At 44.5% G+C, this 20736-nt stretch overlaps 1 protein-coding gene across 1 annotated transcript in view; it reads left to right on the top strand.

The window, feature by feature from the left end:
• COL4A2 (collagen type IV alpha 2 chain) overlaps positions 1 to 17283 on the top strand; it is a 154390-nt gene extending 137107 nt beyond the window's left edge. The window contains exons 40-47 of the mRNA XM_082215730.1: positions 552 to 668; positions 2675 to 2836; positions 2926 to 3024; positions 6734 to 6880; positions 7680 to 7796; positions 8840 to 9031; positions 9908 to 10194; positions 14939 to 17283. Coding sequence (XP_082071856.1) covers positions 552 to 668; positions 2675 to 2836; positions 2926 to 3024; positions 6734 to 6880; positions 7680 to 7796; positions 8840 to 9031; positions 9908 to 10194; positions 14939 to 15193 — 1376 coding nt within the window. The 3' untranslated portion in view covers positions 15194 to 17283. The remainder of the gene's footprint in view (positions 1 to 551; positions 669 to 2674; positions 2837 to 2925; positions 3025 to 6733; positions 6881 to 7679; positions 7797 to 8839; positions 9032 to 9907; positions 10195 to 14938) is intronic.
• Positions 17284 to 20736: the final 3453 nt, after the last annotated feature.

The raw sequence follows: 20736 nt of genomic DNA, 5'->3' as shown, positions 1-20736 counted from the left end.
TGCATTGTTTCTGCCCAAACAGCTGCTGCTGACGAGCAAAATACCAATGAGTAAGGGAGCAGGCAAACTCTGTCTGTTCAGGTATCTGAATCAAGCATTTGTGTAGCGATGCTTAGGTATAATTCTTTGTGTTTGCATAGCTCTTAGTGTTTTGGATAAAGAGTGTTCTGATAGCAACACCTGCATGTATAGTAATCTCATGTGGAAGAAACAATATGCTTTGGTGAAACTTAATTTCTCCCCCCCCCTTTTTTTATTAAATACTTTATTTATACTTATGCGTCATACAAATAAACAATAAATAAAATGAACATATAATACCAAACCAGAAAAAATACAAAGCAAAAAAGACACACAATCATGATAACAAAAACTGCAGACAAGAATATAAGTGAAACTTAATTTCTTGTGATGGGAAGCAACCATAATGACAGTATTGTTAAAAACAAACAACATATTCTCAGAATTTTTGAAAATATTTAACAAAGGGTGCACTTCAGCTTTCCTGTGCATCAATCTCCAGGAGTAACTATTTGATTTCTGACTGGCAGGACAGAGAGGCTCACCCGGGAGCCCTGGACCTGAGGGAAGAGCAGGCCTTCCTGGAGTTTCAAACATATCTGGAGCACCTGGTGATGTGGGATCACCAGGTTTGGATGGTGTGCCAGGTAAACACAATCCCACTACTTTCAGTTGATACAGAGATCTTTTAGATTTACCTTGATATTTTGATACTACTGCCTTAGTTTTGCCGCCGAGTGTTCCCTTGGCAAAAATGAATCTTTTTCTTTTTGTCTTTTAGCATTGCTGTGGCTTCAACATTAGGTCTCTACTAAGCACTATGCTTTTCCTGTCCTGGGGGGCACCCACTGCTGGCTAAAGAAGGGTTTGTTTAGGAGTTTGCTACCTTTAGACAGTTTGGGCTTGCTGATCGGAAGGTCAGCAGTTCGAATCTGTGGAACAAAGTGAATTCCTGTTGCTCTGTCTCAGCTCCTGCCAACTTAGCAGTTCAAAAGCACACCAGTGGAAGTAGATAAATAGGTACTGCTGCAGTGGGAAGGTAAACGACGTTTCCGTGTGCTCTGGCTTCCATTTATGGTGCTCCGTTGTGCCAGAAGTGGTTTAGTCATGCTGGCCACATGTCCCAGAAAGTCATCTGTTGATAAATGCCGGCTCCCTCGGCCTGATGCGAGATGATTACCACACCCTATAGTCACCTTTGACTGGACTTAACCGTCCAGGGATCCTTTACCTTTATCTTTTACCTTAAGCGGTTTGTGTATCTTTTGTTGGGTTTCATACGAGGTAATGTGTTTTCTTTTGACAGGGCTCCCTAGCCCCCTCACATTTCATGCTACTGCTTCTAAGTTAACTATTCCTGCTTCTCTGGTTTGTAAGGTGTTTCCTTGCCATCCCACCTGGGCCGCTCTGTGTCTCTTGCCTTAGTGTTCGTTGGGTCTAGTGGGTTGCACAAACAGAGTATGGTGGGCAGGGGAGAGAGAGAGATCAGAGTTAGAAATGGAGGTGGAAGATAGATTACAGAGAGTAGCATATATCTGGTTATATAGCTACTTGTTGGGAGTAACGGGGACTATGTGGCTTCTAACTGGTTGGTCCTGGGTCTCCACGGATGGACTGGGTGCTCATGCATAGAGTTTTGTAACTTCTGCCTATATTTACACATTTTGTCATGTATACAGTTGTGTTCCTCACTATAATGGAAGACTGTTCTGTCAGCAGGATGCAAATTTATGATGCCCTTTCCCTTCTCCATTGCCCCCCCCCCCACTGTTTCAGAGGGCACATCAATCATGGGTCGAACAATCCATCATTCCCTGCGGGAAGGCTTTTCCTTATGTAGCATTTGCTTGAAGAGCACAGACTAGGGTTGGGGATGTTCTTCCCCACAGAGGAGTCTCTGAAGGGAACAAAGAGGGACTCATTTTTTCCTTTATTTGAGATGTATGGCTTGACAACCATATGTCAGGAGTGCTCTGATGGTGTTTCCTGCTTGGCAGGGGGTTGGACTCGATGGCCCTTGTGGTCTCTTCCAACTCTATGATTCTATGATTCTATGATTCTATGATTCTATGTATGAGCTATGTATATTCAAAGATGTATTGAAACATCCAATACATGGTTGTTTGGGTTTGGATAAATTGATATTAAGACAAGAGTTTGAAACTCATTGAAAGGCTTAGTCTTAGGAACAAGCTTTGGTTCAGGGCACAAGTCTTGTCCTGATGAAAAAATCATTTTTTGCTATTATTCTATTTCTTATACCCCACCCATCTGACTGGGCTGCCCCAGCCACTCTGAGCAAAGCAGCAACTGATAAAAGCAGAAGCTTCAGAGACACAGTATTCAGAAGGAATACAGGGAATAACCAGATACACAGATGTAGACTCAGAATTGTAGCATTGGAAGCTACCCCAAGGAAAAGCTTTTTGTCTGGAAAAGTGATGTAAACTGCTCTCCAACCATCAGAAATCCCATTTCACAGCTTGCCCATCTTTTCCTCTTACTTATTGACACGGATGCTGCAGGTAGGCTGCACCTTCAATTTAATTCAGCTCTACATTAACTTGCTACAATCAGGAGAAGACAGGCCCCCAAAGATGTTGCCTATGTGGTCTTTCAGTCCCAAGTTTTAATCTTTGTGTATATATTGTAGGCTACCCAGGACCACCAGGAACACCAGGAATAGCTGCGCCACCTGGAAGCAAAGGAGAAGTGGGGCAGATCGGCATAATTGGAGAAGATGGTTCAAAAGGACTTAGAGGAGACCATGGCGCAGATGGGAGACCTGGAATTCCAGGGTTCCCTGGGGCAAAAGGTATGATGGAAAAACCTAGTATAAAGAGCAGCTACCAAAACAGATCCAGCAGGCATGCAGTAACGCCATACCATTGTTTTGCCTTGAAGGATTTAAAGGGGAACAAGGAGTCATGGGTTTGGTTGGCATATTGGGAAGGCCTGGTGACTTTGGCCCCACTGGACCCAAAGGAGACCGAGGATTTCCTGGTGAGTAACTATTTCTACTATGCCAGTTCATGCAGTGTTTATAAATCTTCAAAAGCTATTGCATTTTATAGACCAAAACACACCGCAGAGGGGCTTTCACCCCACCCCACATTTCTCCTCCAAATCTCAGCAGAAATTTGAAGGTGAAACATGAGAGGGGCATTGGAAAGCCTTGAGCCAGATGCACCCTTTCCACAATCAGCTGATCAGCGGGTGGGAGTGCACCTTCAAATGCTTCTTCTTCCAACCTCCTCAGGTTTATTTTTTATATAGCTATTTGCGTGACGAGCCCCCCCCCCCCCCCGTGGAAATAAAGACACATGACACAATTATTAAGGTTAATGGGCTAAATAAGGCCACAACTTTGTTGGTTACAGGTGATGAGCGGTATTGGCTTAGGCATTGGTCCTAACCGACTATATCCGGCTTCAGCCCGTCCGCTTGAAGTCCAGGAAGGGTTACCACCAGTAGGGGGAGTCCTGCTGATGCACATCAACTAGGAACTCCCCCGGGGTCACCGCTCGGGGGCGTGCCTTAGGCCCTCACCTCCATAGGCTTCAGACAGGGCCCCGGAATCCTTTACCGGACTACCCTTCAATATGTGGGGCAGGTGATGGCGCTTCCTCCCCTCTTCCATCTACATAACAATACCAATGCCTAATTGCCAATACCAAGAAAGTTGTGACCATTTGCTACGAAGTAGGCGAAAAACCAAGTGGCCGGTGCCAATTTGCCAAGTGGAAAAAATTCCTACCAGGCCCCTCAACGGTGACCAACCAAGGTCCGTAGCAAGGTCAAGGAACAAAACCTTAAAGGGCGGGAGGGTGGGAAACAAGAGCAACTGGAGGCCGCAAAATCAAGGTACAAGGCAACTTACAGCATTCGAAACCAACATTATAAATACAAAGTAATAAAAACAAACAAGTTAGAAACAATAATAAAAATACATCAAAACACATTTGGAACCAGAAATTAAAACAGCTTGGCCTGACAGCAACAAAGTGATCAGCATTGTTTGAAGAAGAAATGCCTTTCCATCCAGCTGATGGAAGACATGCTGGAGCATTGAAGGTGCACCTTGCTGCTTCAGAGGAACAACTGGGAGCTTTCAGCTGCGCCTTTGAAGTCCCGCCCCTTTCTGTCCCCCACCTGATGCCTTCTATGATGTCAGCTAAGGGGCAGGTGGGTGGGGCTTCCTGAAAACTGTTTCACGGGCCAAATGGGGAGGCCTGGAGGGTCATGTTAGATCTGCTGGAGGTCTATGAAGAGTGAGTGAGGGAAAAGGGAAAGGAGGTTTTGAGGTGAGACAGCCAAGGCAGAAGACCAGAGTACAGCAGGGGGGGGGGAGAGATCAGGTCTTCCGAAGAAAGGGAGACATGGTCAAGCTTGGAAGGAAAGAATGAGTGAGGGAGGGAGCGAGGATAAAGACTGGCTAAATCTCCAGATAACAGGCTGGAATGACAGAGTTAGGGACAAAAAAGAAGGGACAAATGAAGCAGCAGCTGTCAAGGTGTTAGGAGTGTCAGGATGTTGCAGAAGGAGATAAGTGGGCTGCCCAGTGAAGCTAAGGAAGAGTAGGAGAAGGGCTTCCCTCGGAAGAGCTGAGACAGAGGGGGAGAAAAAGGATTGCCAGTAGATGGACTTGCAGGGAGCAGGGAGGGAGAGGAGCAGGGAGTCACTCTCTGCCCTTATTTCTGCGAGGCTCAGGTGTGATGTAGTGCAACAGCAAGTGATAGTGAAGAAAAGAAAGAGAAGAGGGGAGGAAGGTTCCTGTCTAGGGAATTGAGGTCTTTGGGGGATTTGAAAGATCCCTGGTTGCTAAGGCGAGAGGCAACTGTTTGAATGCCTGACATCAAGGGAGGGTGATGGTTGTTAATGATAAAAATGAAAACAAAGCAAACACTAAAAAAAAGAATTTTGCAGTCTCAGGGTCAGGATGTCTATGTAACTGGTTTACAAAGTCCTTCCCCTCCTGGTCTAATAAAGGTAAAGGTAAAGGGACCCCTGACCATTAGGTCCAGTCGTGGCCGACTCTGGGGTTGCGGTGCTCATCTCGCTTTACTGGCCGAGGGAGCCGGCGTACAGCTTCCGGGTCATGTGGCCAGCATGACTAAGCCGCTTCTGGCGAACCAGAGCAGCACACGAAACGCCGTTTACCTTCCTGCTGGAGTGGTACCTATTTATCTACTTGCACTCTGATGTGCTTTCGAATTGCTAGGTTGGCAGGAGCAGGGACTGAGCAATGGGAGCTCACCCCGTCGTGGGGGTTCGAACAGCCAACCTTCTGATCGGCAGGTCCTAGGCTTTGTGGTTTAACCCACAGCGCCACCCGCATCCCTTTCCTGGTCTAATAGGAAGGTAATAAAAAAATAGTAACTGTGATGTCAGCCATGGATCAATTCTAACCTGGGGCCTTAATTTTACAATTTAACAAACAGTCAAAGAAGGGGTACAGGAAGCTAGGGATTGAGTTAGGAGATGGTAGGCTCACCAGAGAGGTTCCACATAGTCTACCAATGTTACCTTGCTCTGCTCTTCCCACCAGAGATTCACATTGGCACGAAGGAGCCACAGGGCCAGAGGAATCAGGCTCTCCATTGGCAGGAGGCAACAGAGGGTTTGGACACAGCATAAGGACCAGTGCTCTCCTGGGAGGAGAGATCCCACTGCTCTGCCACTGTGTGCTTCTCCTCTGGGCCAGTTTTTAACATAGATCAGAATCATAGAATCATAGAGTTGGAAGAGACCACAAGGGCCATTGAATCCAACCCCCTGCCAAGCAGGAAACACCATCAGAGCACTCCTGACATATGGTTGTCAAGCCTCTGCTTAAAGACCTCCAAAGAAGGAGACTCCACCACACTCCTTGGCAGCAAATTCCACTGTCGAACAGCTCTTACTGTCAGGAAATTCTTCCTAATGTTTAGGTGGAATCTTCTTTCTTGTAGTTTGGATCCATTGCTCCGTGTTCGCTTCTCTGGAGCAGCAGAAAACAACCTTTCTCCCTCCTCTATGTGACATCCTTTTCTATAGTTGAACATGGCTATCATATCACCCCTTAACCTCCTCTTCTGATGGGAACTGTAGTCTCAAAACATCTGGAGGGCCAAGTTTGAGGAAATCTGACATAGATTCTGGTTTAAAGGCCTCCTACTTACTCTGCTGAACTCCATGTCCAAGTCTGCCATGACACCACCACTGCTTCTAACCAGTGTTAGAAACTGAGATATGAAAACTAGGAGCTAAATGGCACTTTAAACCTAAGGTATGGGCACAACTACAGAATGTCTAGGCACACTTTTTATAACAAGAATACAAAGCTGAAAATGAATGAACTGCAGTTAAAGTATTATTTCATTTTTCACATGGTCTAGTCCTTCCCCTGCCCACCCCCCTAATATTCTTCAGAGGGTCTCTCTCTTCTCTGGTCTTCAGAGAGTAGCTGGAAGTGAGGAGGCAGAAAAGGGTCCTCCTTTCCTTCCACTCTGCAGTTTTAATCTGAAATCTTAGGCACAGTATTTGCACCCAGAGCTCAGAAACGGCTCACGCTGAAGAAATTCCCTGTCGCAAAATGCGCCTAGAACAACAGGGGTTTCAAACACTGCTTTCGAACATGAGCAATGAGCTCCTGGGTCAACTAACGAGAAAGAGCGCCCAAGGCAAGTGGAATATTCTGTCTGTTACTTTGTTGTGCATTTTTAACTTTCAGGATTTCGGGGACCTCCAGGTTCCCCTGGACTGCCTCCTGTCCTTCCTAAACTGGTTTCAGAACAAGGGAGCCCCGGTGCTCCTGGAAACAGAGGGCTTCCTGGCACGTTGGGGGAGATGGGTCCTCAAGGCCCACCAGGATCTCCAGGTAGGAACATGGATATGCAAAATGGCCTCAGTGAGTTAAGGCTGTTTTTCATGGCCCAATCCTGTTTTGCATATAACATTTTCTCCCAATAAATTGGAATTTTAATGAAGAAGGCTCATGCAGTAATTATCCAAATCAGGTCAGGGGCTCACAGAAATTTAGTTGGTGACTTTGGGGAACCTAACTGAAAACTCCCCATGAATGTATAACTCTGTACCAATACTTTTCATATTTCTGCCACTTTGGAGTCATTCCAGAAGTACCTCCCTGGGGGGGGAGGGGAAGCATTATGTGATAACTGACTCAAGCTTAGTGTTGATTTGCTGGCATGCCAAGCTTCGGAAATGATGCCCAGTACTTTCTGACCTGTCCTGCTGAGCTTTAGACAAATAAAACACATCCAATCTTTTCTTCTTTCTCCAGATCCCATTCTGGTACAGCTGTATCGCCTATCCCTGTCCCTATAAGACTGAAATCTGTAGGCAATTCCACCCTCATTCCAAACATGTATGCCATAATTGCAGTCAGAGGTATTTGCCATAGGTGCATCGCTCTTGTTGATGACCAAGAGGCCTGAACAGGATGGTTTCCTCTTCCTTCAAATAATATGTGCCTACTCCATCCTTATTCAACCATTTCTGCATGCAAGTCACTTTGCTCCTGACTTCTTCATAAAAAGATGACTATCTGGGCTTCATATCTGCACATCTAGTATTCAGAGAGCTTGAATGGACTCTGTTCCTCATGAAAATCTTACAGCATGGTATGGATTATGATTCTTTTTAAATTTACTTTCAAGGTTCTAGAGGCCCCATGGGTAAACAAGGACTGCAAGGAAGAGGGGGAATACCTGCAGCTCCAGGCTTCAGAGGTGATCAAGGGAGAACAGGACTGCAGGGCCCAGGGGGCTTTGAAGGTAAATACTGGCCCTGGGTCTCCCCCCGCCCCTTTCGCTCATTTGAAAATAAATTTACATCAACTACTTATATGAGTTTTCAGCACAATTTTATGCATGTTTACTCAGATGTTATTCCCAGGTAAGTGGCACTGGATCACAGCCTTGATTGATAACCAAATCTGCAAAAAAAAAATTGCATATGAGGGGGAAACAGTCATTCTAAAAATAAAAAATAAAAAGTTTACTTTGTTAGTAGTTGTGCAGCAGGGCATCATTTTGGAAGAGGCGATCCACCTTCTCCCCTAAACAAAAGGCGCCCCATTTTCAGTTTATAGCTTTAGAAGTACCTGGATTTAAGAATAAACCCCAAACAAATGCATTTCAGTTTATCCTACAGTGCCTGGCTCACAGTTCCCATTCCTAACCATGGGGGCGCCCCTGTACCTCCCCAAAAAGGAAACACAAAGTGGTGAAGCCCTTCGTTGTCAGCCTCATTTAGGGACAACTCCAGCATGGAAGACCACAATGCATGCAGTGAAGATCTTGTGCTTTGCAATAGAATTGGATAGGGTAACAGGGTAGAATGAAATCAAAATGTAATTTGTTGACATGGAGCTGTGGGAGATATAGCCCCCCCCCCCCGCCAAAACTGCCACACTTCAGTTCAACGTTGTGGCAGGAGAGTAAGAGTCATTCTGTTACTGCTCCCCACTTAAACTCCCGGCATATGGAAAACTTGCAAGATGAATAAGAGCTACTGACATGAGAATATTCAGCCAGACAGCACCCAGCCCTACAGGCCAAAAGGGTAGAAGAGGACTACATGATGTCAGGTGACACTGAGGAGGGTTTATATGCACATAAAGCAAACACTTTTATCATCGGATGTCAGAGCTGCGTAAAAATGGCTTCAGCTTAGTAGCTGTGAACACCTAACCTCTTCTCATGGTTTATTCAGCACTGAGCAGATGGAGGTTCCTATGGAATTCTTTCCATAAGCAATGAAACCTTTAAGTCAGTTTACTTCCTGCAACATTTAAGCTCCCTTTTCCTCTCCACAGGTGCAGCAGGTGACCCAGGTACTCCTGGGCTGCCAGGTATGCCCGGCCGCAGCATCAATATGGGATATCTTTTGGTGAAGCACAGCCAGGCGGATCAAGAGCCCATGTGTCCAGTGGGCATGAGCAAACTCTGGAGTGGATACAGCTTGCTCTACTTTGAAGGACAAGATAAGGCACACAATCAGGATCTAGGTGTGCATTTATGAGCTGAGCATTCTTCACATGGTTTTGTAAAAACAAAAACAAACTGCATTTTAAACCTAACCAATAATTTTCAGGCAACTGATAGAAATTACATATGTGGATGAAGAAAAGCTATTTTGAGATGTTAGGAACAAGCATAAATTTATCAGACATAATGCAGAGAGAGGAGAAAACCACAGATCTGTCAGAGAGACTTGGCTTTTCTGTCCTATTCAGTTTAATAATTCGAGAAAGCAACATTCTTAGCACAAAGCCCAGTAGCATGTGTAAGTGCTTTCAACATGCCAGTAGTTTCAATCCCTTCTTAAATGCAAGTGGTATTATACTGTTTATACTGGTATAACGCTTCATTCTGGTTTTCAGTATGTTTTTATGACTTGTCCACACAATTGTTCTTGGACTAAAATAAAAATTCTTTCTTCTTAAAACAGCGGCGGATGTAATGGTTCAAGAAAGATGGGAGAAAAGAGAAAGGGCAACCATGTGGAATTCTTTTTTAGTCTGTGGTTTGCTGTTATCTCTTCAACAGTCTTATCCCCAAAGAGGATCATCACCCTGTTTTCAAATAGCTAATTCCCCCCCCCCCCCACTTTGGGGTATTGCACCCAGAGAAATGCAGTCAAGAGGGAGCATCATCACTAGCATTCTAGCAAAGCACACACAACTGCTAAGGTCACTTTGGGAGGTCACTTTGGTGCTGCCAATGCAGTGGTTTGACTTTACTCCCAGAGGTGCACTCCATTTTCTCTTGAGAGAGACAGATGCCAAAAACTATTGCTACAAGTTTGTCATGGCCTTTGGCTAGAACCATAAATGTATTATCTAAAACCAGAACTAATGAAGGTTTGTGTTTTACTTTTTCAGGTCTAGCTGGTTCATGTTTGACTCGATTCAGCACTATGCCTTTTCTTTACTGCAATCCTGGGGACGTCTGCTATTATGCAAGTCGCAATGATAAGTCTTATTGGCTCTCAACAACAGCCCCTCTTCCAATGATGCCTGTGCAAGAAGAAGAAATCCGACCTTATATCAGCCGTTGCTCCGTCTGTGAAGCGCCGGCTGTTGCCATAGCCATTCACAGCCAAGATGCCAGTATTCCACACTGTCCTGAAGGATGGCGCAGCTTGTGGATCGGCTATTCCTTCCTCATGGTATTTGCTTCTTTTCTTGATTGTGAAACAAAGAATTTAAAATATACCTCTATATCCTGCCTTCATGCATGCCTTCCCTTCCCACTTGACAGCCAACTAACCTGTGCAGTAAGTGCACTTTGGAAGTTGGCACAGCAAGAAGCAGCTCTTCCAAGCAGGACTGAGAAGGGGGATGTTTCATGAAAAGAAACATTCAGTGTTTGAGTGGAAGAAAGAGATTCTCACTCAGCCAGATGGGCGGGGTAGAAATAATAAATTATTATTATTATTATTATTATTATTATTATTATTATTATACCAATAGCAATGTTAAAACCAAGCTGGAAACCAAAAGTTGCTGAAGTGAACCCTGAGGCATCTAAAGATAACAATTTGATTGCCCAAGTTCTCTGCTATGGTGATAAAAAATATTACTATAATTGAGAGTGCCTTTTGTGGAGTACATGGTAGAAAAGGGTTTGTACTGAGCTGCTTTTCATGGCGTGGATCACAACCCACATATACAGGAATGTGACAAATGAATCATTTGTCAAAGTACTATAACTTTCCTAAAATGCTAAGTATAGCTTGCGTCCAAGAAGATATCACGTTTAAATCATGTACATATAGAATCATAGAATCATAGAATCATAGAGTTGGAAGAGACCACAAGGGCCATCGAGTCCAACCCCCTGCCAAGCAGGAAACACCATCAGAGCACTCCTGACATATGGTTGTCAAGCCTCTGCTTAAAGACCTCCAAGGGCTACAGTGAACTTCAGCTATAGAGTTATTATTTATCTTAGCATTTCCCAGATTTTGCTGATGCGGATATGCTCAAATCTGAACATCTCAATTTCTCCCTCAGTAACTTTTATGTGCATCTAAAATATAGGAGTTCCCCAGCCCCCTTTGATTCTTATTTTACTTGTTTAATTATTTTTATAACTCACCTCTTATGAAAGTCAGTTCAGGAAGATATGTAAATATATAATAGCAGAAAGTAAACCATATAAAAATCAGAACAGCAGGATAAATCTGAATAAATTCCAATAAATACCAGCGAATAAACCAGAGATAACCTATTTTTGGCACTGTGAGAAATCAAGGAGAGGTTCCCACATTCTGCAGGCAGAATCCAGGTGAACAGCAAAGCCCACTTTTTTTCTATTAGCAGGAAGTTGGGTGCCAAGAAGGAGTTCCAAGCAATGGAGGTTCCTTTGAAGATCTTCTTAGTTCCTCACAATTTATTTTTATTTATTTTTATTTTAGACAATTCTTTTTTAAAAAAATATATTTATTGAAAAATTTTAAGATATAAACATACAACATACAAGACTTGCAAAACATACAAAAATAAACATACAAAATAATAAACAATTAAAAACACACATCAATTTTCAGTAATATAACTTCCATATCCTAATTTCCTCCGACCTCCTCATACTTCCCTTCTTTGTATTCCAATTCAGTTTGTTGGTTCAGCAAATCCTTACCATAGAACTTTAACCCACTTATAGTCCTTTTTTTTCAAATCTCCTAAATCATTACAGTCGGAAACCACTTATTTTCTATCCAACATCTTTCTAACATTCATTGATTTTACAATATTTCTTTAAGTAGTCTTTAAATTTCTTCCAGTCTTCTTTCACCGACTCTTCTCCCTGGTCTCGGATTCTGCCAGTCATCTCAGCTAGTTCCATGCAGTCGATCACCTTCATCTGCCATTCTTCCAGAGTGGGTAGATCTTGTGTCTTCCAATATTTAGTGATTAGTATTCTTGCTGCTGTTGTAGCATACATAAAAAAAGTTCTGTCTTTCTTTTGCACCAATTGGCCGCCAATGCCCAGGAGAAAGGCCTCTGGTTTCTTCAAGAAGGTATATTTAAATACCTTTTTCAATTCATTATATATCATTTCCCAGAAAGCCTTAATCCTAGGGCACGTCCACCAAAGGTGAAAGAATGTACTTTCAGTTTCCTTACATTTCCAGCATTTATTATTGGGCAAGTGATAAATTTTTGCAAGCTTGACTGGGGTCATGTACCACCTGTATATCATTTTCATAATACAGTGGTACCCCGCAAGACGAATGCCTCGCAAGACTGAAAACCCGCAAGACGAAAGGGTTTTCTGTTTTGGAGGCGCTTCGCAAGACGAATTTCCCTATGGGCTTGCTTCGCAAGACGAAAGCCCATAGGGAAATCTCTGGGGACCTCTTTTAAATGCTGGTGGTGGGAAGCAAAGCCTTTCCCCCCCTCCGGCCTTCAGAAGAGGTCCAGGAAGGCCGGCGGGGGCCGAAAGGCTTTGCTCCCCACCGCCAGCATTTTAAAAGCAGTCCGGGATAGCAGGGAAGCGCTTCCCGCTATCGCGGACGGCTTTTGAAGGCAGGCGGGGGGGAGCAAAGACTTTCGCCCCCCGCCCGCCTTCAGAAGAGGTCCAGGACCTCTTCTGAAGGCGGGCGGGGGGCGAAAGTCTTTGCTCCCCCCTGCCTGCCTTCCCGGGAGAGCGGAGAAAGGCAGCACGTTTCTCCGCTGTCCCGGACGGCTTTGGAAGGCAGGCGGGGGGGGGCAAAGACTTTCGCCCCCCGCCCGCCTTCAGAAGAGGTCCAGGACCTCTTCTGAAGGCGGGCAGGGGGCAAAAGTCTTTGTCCCCCCTGCCTGCCGTCCCAGGGGCTTTTACATCGCCCCGGACAGCAGAGAAGTCCTCCGCTGTCCCGGGCGATTTTAAAATGCCGCCCGCCAGCATTTTAAGATCGCCCCGGACAGCGGAGAAGTCCTCCGCTGTCCCGGGGTTTTTTAAAATGCTGGGGGTGGGAAGAAAAGCCCTTGTCCCCCCCCCCCAGCTTTCAGAAGAGGTTGGGGGACAGACTGTCCCCGGACCTGGTCTGAAGGCGGTTTCCATAGGAACGCATTAATTGATTTTCAATGCATTCCTATGGGAAACCGTGCATCGCAAGACGAAAAACTCGCAAGAAGAAAAAACTTGCGGAACGAATTAATTTCGTCTTGCGAGGCACCACTGTATTCTCTTTTAAGGCATTACATGCCGTGAACTTTATACCTGTGGTCCATAACTGTTCCCAGTCAGCAAACATAATATTATGTCCAACATCTTGTGCCCATTTAATCATAGCAGATTTCACCGTTTCATCCTGAGTATTCCATTTCAACAGCAAGTTATACATTCTTGACAAATTCTTAATTTTGGGTTCTAACAGTTCTGTTTCTAGTTTTGACTTTTCCACCGGGAAGCCAATTTTCTTATCCAATTTATATACTTCCATTATCTGATAGTAATGGAGCCAGTCTCTCACTTTATCCTTTAATTTTTCAAAACTCTGCAGTTTCAATTTATCTCCTCCTTGCTCCAAAATCTCAGAATATGTCGGCCATTTGGCCTCCATGTTGAGCCTTTTCAAAGCTTTTGCTTCCATTGGTGACAGCCACCTATTTTAGACAATTCTAGGAGTATATTTTTCCACCAGGCAGCAGAGAATTGAACTTTCAGCCCCCTTTGTCCCCAGTAGAAAAAGAAGTGCTGCCATCTTCAGTAAATGGAAAACACAGGAAAGGCATGCCTGGCTTCTTCTAGCACTGGACCAGCAGACCTTTCATCCATCTCTGGATTCTGGCATCAGATCTCAGGAACCTGAAGAAGGGCCTCACCAGATCTTCCTTATTTGTGTGGGATACTCTGAAAGCCCTCTTTGGCTTGAGATCACAGTTAACACTGTTAACATCATTTCCTTGAATTGCACTCAGAAATGCACAGGAAGACAGGGAAAGTGCTTGAACGGCGGGGGCAACGGGGGACTAGTGTTCCCCTTGAGCTATGCCAGTCACCAGGTGACCTGATATGCTTTAAATGCATTTTCATAGCAAGAGGAAGGGCCACATCTTACAGCTTTCTCACACTGATTCTCACCCACACTGAAGTAAATTGGTATATTGGTTGCTGAATCATTTTTAATGATTCTGTATATGAAGGAAAATTTATCTCAATACTTAATGAATAAAGGTCTTGCAACTACATCTCTTCCAGTTCCCACAGGGTACTCTCAAGCAGATTTTTCAAGAAGCACTGGGAGGAATTTCCCTTGATAAAGTGTATCTGCAAATGTGTCCGGATGCAATTTGCTTGTGCAGATGTGTCGCCCCCCCCTTTGTTAGTGGCCTTTATAGTTGTTTTATTCATTCAGTTGCAAGAGAGAGGATTGGACCCTGACCAGATGGACTACCTACTGAGAGAATCTTTTAATTTTTTTCTGGATTGGGTTTCATTTTATCAGCTTTTATCCAGTCCATTATTGATTCTAGATTCAGCACTTCTACAATTTTACCTGACTCCAATTAAGAGGGTGGTGTCACCCCCCCCCCCAATATCTGTTCTCACTCAGCAGTTTCATATAGACGTTAGAAGCATAGGAGACAAAAAAAGAGTCCTGTAGAACCGGTCACTCAATTCAATGATGGTGCTAGTACAGATTACAGTGGTACCTCTGGTTAAGTACTTAATTCATTCCGGAGGTCCGTTCTTAACCTGAAACTCTGCTTAACCTGAAGCACCACTTTAGCTAATGGGGCCTCCCGCTGCCGCCACACTGCCAAAGCACGATTTCTGTTCTTATCCTGAAGCAAAGTTCTTAACCCGAGGTATTATTGCTGGGTTAGCGGAGTCTGTAACCTGAAGCATATGTAACCTGAGGTACCACTGTATATACTTCTCTTATCTTGTATTTGAGCCTCCTATCTGGTCTCTCCTAGCACACTGCAGCTGGTGCCGAAGGTGGTGGACAGTCGCTCGTGTCTCCAGGTAGCTGTTTGGAAGACTTCCGAGCAACACCATTCATCGAATGCAACGGTGCTCAGGGAACCTGCCACTACTTTGCAAACAAATACAGTTTCTGGCTTACCACCATTGAGAATCAATTTCAACACTCCCCTTCAGCAGATACACTCAAGGCTGGACTCATCCGAACACACATCAGCAGATGCCAAGTGTGTATGAAAAATTTGTAAAAAAAAAGTAAGTCATCTTGCAATGGCAAGGAACAAATCTTGTTGGTGCTTCTTTAACTTTGTTACCTCAAAAATTGAAATATCAGTTGATCACCATTTATCTGAAAGAACAAACCACTGCAAGGGTTTACAACCAAGTTGGTTCTGCTTTCATTCCCATAATTTTCTAAGTAGTTTTTATTGTTGCAAAAAGGTTCTTTTCAGAGTTAAAAAAACTGGCAGGATATAATTTCCTAACACATTTGCTGCCCACTAGGTCTGATTTTGGATGCAGGTGGTGCTGCGGTCTAAACCACAGAGCCTAGGACTTGCCGATCAGAAAGTCGGCGGTTCGAATCTTTGTTACGGGGTGAGCTGCCGTTGCTCGGTCTCGGCTCCTGCCAACCTAGCAGCTTGAAAAAATGTCAAAGTGCAAGTAGGTAAATAGGTACCACTCTGGCGGGAAGGTAAACGGTGTTTCCGTGCACTGCTCTGGTTTCAGTGTTCCATTGCACCAGAAGCAGCTTAGTCATGCTGGCCACATGACCCTGAAAAACTGTCTGTAGACAAACGCCAGCTCCCTTGGCCTGTAAAGCCAGATGAGCGCCGCAACCCCAGAGTCGTTCGTGACTGCACTTAACGGTCAGGGGTCCCTTTACCTTTACCTAGGTCTGATTTACAGCACTAAATGGGTTTTTATGCATTTTTACTGTATACTTAACCACTGAAAACAGCTCATAGTCATTGAATAGTAACCATACATTAAGATGGATGTGCAAACGTACATGGGAATCGGCTCAAAGAGCTGAAGTTTAAGTACCATATTGGAACATAAAAATGATGAAAATAGAAGTTGCGCTCTGCCTCTGTAAGACTTTCATCTGTAAGACTTTGGCTTCAATTCAGCCAGGAGTTAGGCATCTTTCAGAGCCACCAACATCAATAGAACTTTAAACCTGCACCTGCTTGTTGTATTTATGTTGCAACTTCATTTCAGGGCCAAATTTTTCCACCTAAATGCTTTTATTAAACAATATATTGCTTCATATGCATAATTTTCTCTATAGCTTACAGAACCTGCATAAGTGTTGCTTTTGACAGGTAACACACCAAACCTTTTGACATCTTGGACCAAATGTGGGATTGTAGGCTGCCCTGAGCTCCTTTGGGAAGAATAACATATAAATTAAATAATTTAATTAAATAAAATATATGTTGTGCTCACTGAGCCCCAAAACTCAACCAACAGGTGCACTGCACCAAGTGCAGAGTTTAGTTGTCTCTCAATATTGCTGCAAGTTAGATACCAGCAAGGCTTCAGCCATGCTACCGGACACATAAGAAAATGTTCCCTTTATCGCTGCTGCTCCCAGGTGACCATAAGGCTCAGGAAAGTGCCTTTGAGCTCCTTCCCTGGAGTTGATCAGGCTTCAATTCAAAACATACATGCTCTCTCCCATTGTACCCAAGAGGGACTTCTGAATGCTCATGCTTAAGTTTCTGCTGCCAGTCTTTTCCTCCACTGCTCCCAGGTGTGAGCAGATGGAAGGAGGAAGCAAATTGTGCAAATGGTACAATCTTCTCCACCCAAGGAGAGTTAGGGCCTCTACAGAGATCCTGTTTATTACACATTCATGACTGAGGCAGTTGTACACCATTCTGCTTTCAGTACTCTTCTGCTTTCAGTGCCTACAGAAGTTCCAGGGTGGACACATTGCTTCATTCTCAACAGGTGCATGTCCCACAGCTTTCTTCAGAAATCCTGTAGTTTTCCTTATTACATAGGTTTGGGCATCTGTATGTGTGTGTGTTTGCTCCGCTTTGCTTGTGCTGTACCACCAGAGTGCCCCTCTAGACAGCAAGACTAAGAAAGCAGACTGATGCATAAGCAGTTCAGTACTAATTCACTAATAATATTGCATCAATAGAACACGTCTGCAAAAAACATTCATCTGGAGAGAGCTTAGAACGCACCACTTTCCACATGACTGTGTGATTCTAACAATGCAGTTGTGGTTCTGGGCAATTATTTGGCAAGACCTACAGGACAAATAGTGATCAATGAGTTTTGATTTTGTATAATGAATAAAAGATTGTATTTTAACATTGTATTTACTGTGTTTGGACTTATTGCAGTGTTTAAGCCATAAATAATCTCATAAGATGAAACATACACACTAGGCTTGAGTTTAGCAAAAGAAAGGAAAGCATTTCAGCATGAAAGCCTAGCCCTTGCAAACCCACCAAGCCATAGGGGTTTTACTACTGTTTTCACAATCTAGCCAATGAGCATATTTAGCTTGTGTGTCTAAATATTGTTGTACACCATGCCAAACTCCAAGTGGTGCAAGATTCCAGGGGTTCCAGGCACTTACTCCAGGTTTGATTTCCTCCGAATGAGGGATGTTGGAGACTGGTGCCTTTATGATATATGATTCAAGTAGGTAGCCGTGTTGGTCTGACACAGTCGGGAGGAAAAAATGTCCAGTAGCACCTTAGAGACCAACTAAGTTTGTTCTGAGTATAAGCCTTTGTGTGCATGCACACTTAGTTGGTCTCTAAGGTGCTACTGGACAATTTTTTTTATGATACATGGTTTATCTACACATATATTCAACCTGAGCTTAAGCTGGAGGGGCTCACAGCCTTAACACTCCAAAAGATCTTGTTTCTCTCATAGTCGCACCCATGGCTCTCTCTCTCCAGCCTCTGCCTGCTTCTAGCTCTCAGCTCTCTCACACACTGGCTTTTAGCTTTCTCACTACCAGCCAGGGGAGAGAATGGAGGCCAATTTGCCCTCTGGCACGTAGCAACTTCTTCTGTTATATTAACATATAACAGATTAGACCTTGACAGATTAGAGAACTGAGCAAAAACAAACAAGATGAATTTTAACAGGGAGAAATATAAAGTATTGCACTTGGGCAAAAAAAATGAGAGGCACAAATACAAGATGGGTGACACCTGGCTTGAGAGCAGTACATGTGAAAAGGATCTAGGAGTCTTGGTTGACCACAAACCTGACATGAGCCAACAGTGTGATGCGGCAGCTAAAAAAGCCAATGCAATTCTGGGCTGCATCAATAGGAGTATAGCATCTAGATCAAGGGAAGTAATAGTGCCACTGTATTCTGCTCTGGTCAGACCTCACCTGGAGTACTGTGTCCAGTTCTGGGCACCACAGTTCAAGAAGGACACTGACAAACTGGAACGTGTCCAGAGGAGGGCAACCAAAATGGTCAAAGGCCTGGAAACGATGCCTTATGAGGAACGGCTAAGGGAGCTGGGCATGTTTAGCCTGGAGAGGAGGAGATTAAGGGGTGATATGATAGCCATGTTCAAATATATAAAAGGATGTCACATAGAGGAGGGAGAAAGGTTGTTTTCTGCTGCTCCAGAGAAGCGGACACGGAGCAATGGATCCAAACTACAAGAAAGAAGATTCCACCTAAACATTAGGAAGAACTTCCTGACAGTAAGAGCTGTTGGACAGTGGAACTTGCTGCCAAGGAGTGTGGTGGAGTCTCCTCCTTTGGAGGTCTTTAAGCAGAGGCTTGACCACCATATGTCAGGAGTGCTCTGATAGTGTTTCCTGCTTGGCAGGGGGTTGGACTCAATGGTCCTTGTGGTCTCTTCCAACTGTGGTGGTTAAGAGTGGTAGTCTCGTAATCTGGGGAACCTGGTTCGCGTCTCCGCTCCTCCACTTGCAGCTGCTGGGTGACCTTGGGCTAGTCACACTTCTCTGAAGTCTCTCAGCCCCACTCACCTCACAGAGTGTTTGTTGTGCAGGAGGAAGGGAAAGGAGAATGTTAGCCGCTTTGAGACTCCTTAAAGGGAGTGAAAGGCGGGATATCAAATCCAAACTACTCCTCCTCCTCTATGATTCTAACAATGGTACTTAGGGCTGGTTCACACTGCATGCTGAACCAAACCTTGGTTTAGCAAGGCAGTGTGAAGGTGACGCTTGCAGCCACTCACTTTGCTCCTTCAAGGCTCCTACTTCAGCGCTCCCTTCTCTCACTGGCCGTGAGTTGCAGCCAAGAGCAAGGTTTTGTGGAGTGACCTGTGACTTTGCCAGCGGAGGGTTATGTCCTCTTGCTCCACCTGGTGGACAAAGGCAGAAGTAGACTTTAAAGGAAATAGAATCATAGAATCATAGAATCATAGAGTTGGAAGAGACCACAAGGGCCATCGAGTCCAACCCCCTCCAAGCAGGAAACACCATCAGAGCACTCCTGACATATGGTTGTCAAGCCTCTGCTTAAAGACCTCCAAAGTAGGAGACTCCACCACACTCCTTGGCAGCAAATTCCACTGTCGAACAGCTCTTACTGTCAGGAAGTTCTTCCTAATGTTTAGGTGGAATCTTCTTTCTTGTAGTTTGGATCCATTGCTCCGTGTCCGCTTTGAGGCAGAAGTAAAACAGATTGAAAGGGCTGGCTCCCTTTCATTCTGTTTTACTTCTGCCTCAAAGAAACGTAGGTAGATAGTAAGATCAATGTCCATTCCATGGTGCCAATCCAAGACAATACCATGGTCAATATCAAAAGCTGCAGGTGCTCCTAGCTAGTCTTGCTTGAATTCACATAGTGTTTTATATAGGTAACCACAGCATATCTGAGCAGTTCCATCGGAATGCCATCCCCAGTAACTCTAAAAAATACAAAACTTATCTTATATAATTATAGGCGGGTACAAATTCTCATGACCTGATAAAGATCCTAAACAAACTTGGGGGGGGGGGGTTCTTGGGTTTGAAATGTGACACATGGCGATAAAGGTTTTGTTAACCTTCCAGACCAGGGGTCTGCAACCTTTAAGACAAAAAGAGCCACTTGGAACCGTTTCCAAAGGGGAAAAAAACTGGGAGCCGCAAAACTCGTCATTATAAAAATAACTTTTTTGTCACTTTTTATCATTTCTTTGTTTGACCCCTCAGAATTACTCCTCCTCATAGAAATAAACGTTAAATTAACAAGTTACCTTTTTTTGTGTGTGTGTTCTTCACTCCCCTTCAAAACAGTGACCAGCGTACATGCCCCCTTTCAATGCAGTGACCAGCTTACATGCCCCTTACAATGGGGTGGGCAGGCGGGAAGGTGACGTCGGGACGGTGCGTGACTAACGCACGCACCGCCCCCATGCGACGTCACAGCCAGTACCGCGCCCGCCACAGTGGGGAGTGTCAGGGCGCACAATGCGCCTCCTCCCCTCGCTAGTATCCGCCCCGGAGCCGCGGCAAAGCCACATGCGGCTCCGGAGCCGCGGGTTGCAGACCCCTGTTCCAGACTAAGATTACAGCTAGCTTTCTAAATTCTCGTCGCTCTTGTACATTATGCTGACAGAAGTGTGTGGGACTTTTCCCTTCCAATTGTGGCTCCATCCTTACAGCTATGAGAATGAAGTGTGTGGGGTTAACTAGTTTGAATCAGGATGGCTACATATCCAAAGCACCCAACTCTACAATTTATGGTTCTAAGAAACTATTTTTTTCTGTTCCTGAACTCTATATATGCACATCAGTCTTTTCTAGTTAGTACTTGCTTAGCACTTGTACTAACTTG

Source organism: Podarcis vaucheri (genome assembly GCF_965113315.1).
Source record: "Podarcis vaucheri genome assembly, chromosome: 3".
Classification (NCBI taxonomy): domain Eukaryota; kingdom Metazoa; phylum Chordata; class Lepidosauria; order Squamata; family Lacertidae; genus Podarcis; species Podarcis vaucheri.
The sequence above is the reverse complement of the archived record's forward strand: the minus strand, read 5'-3'. Positions and strand labels throughout refer to the sequence as shown.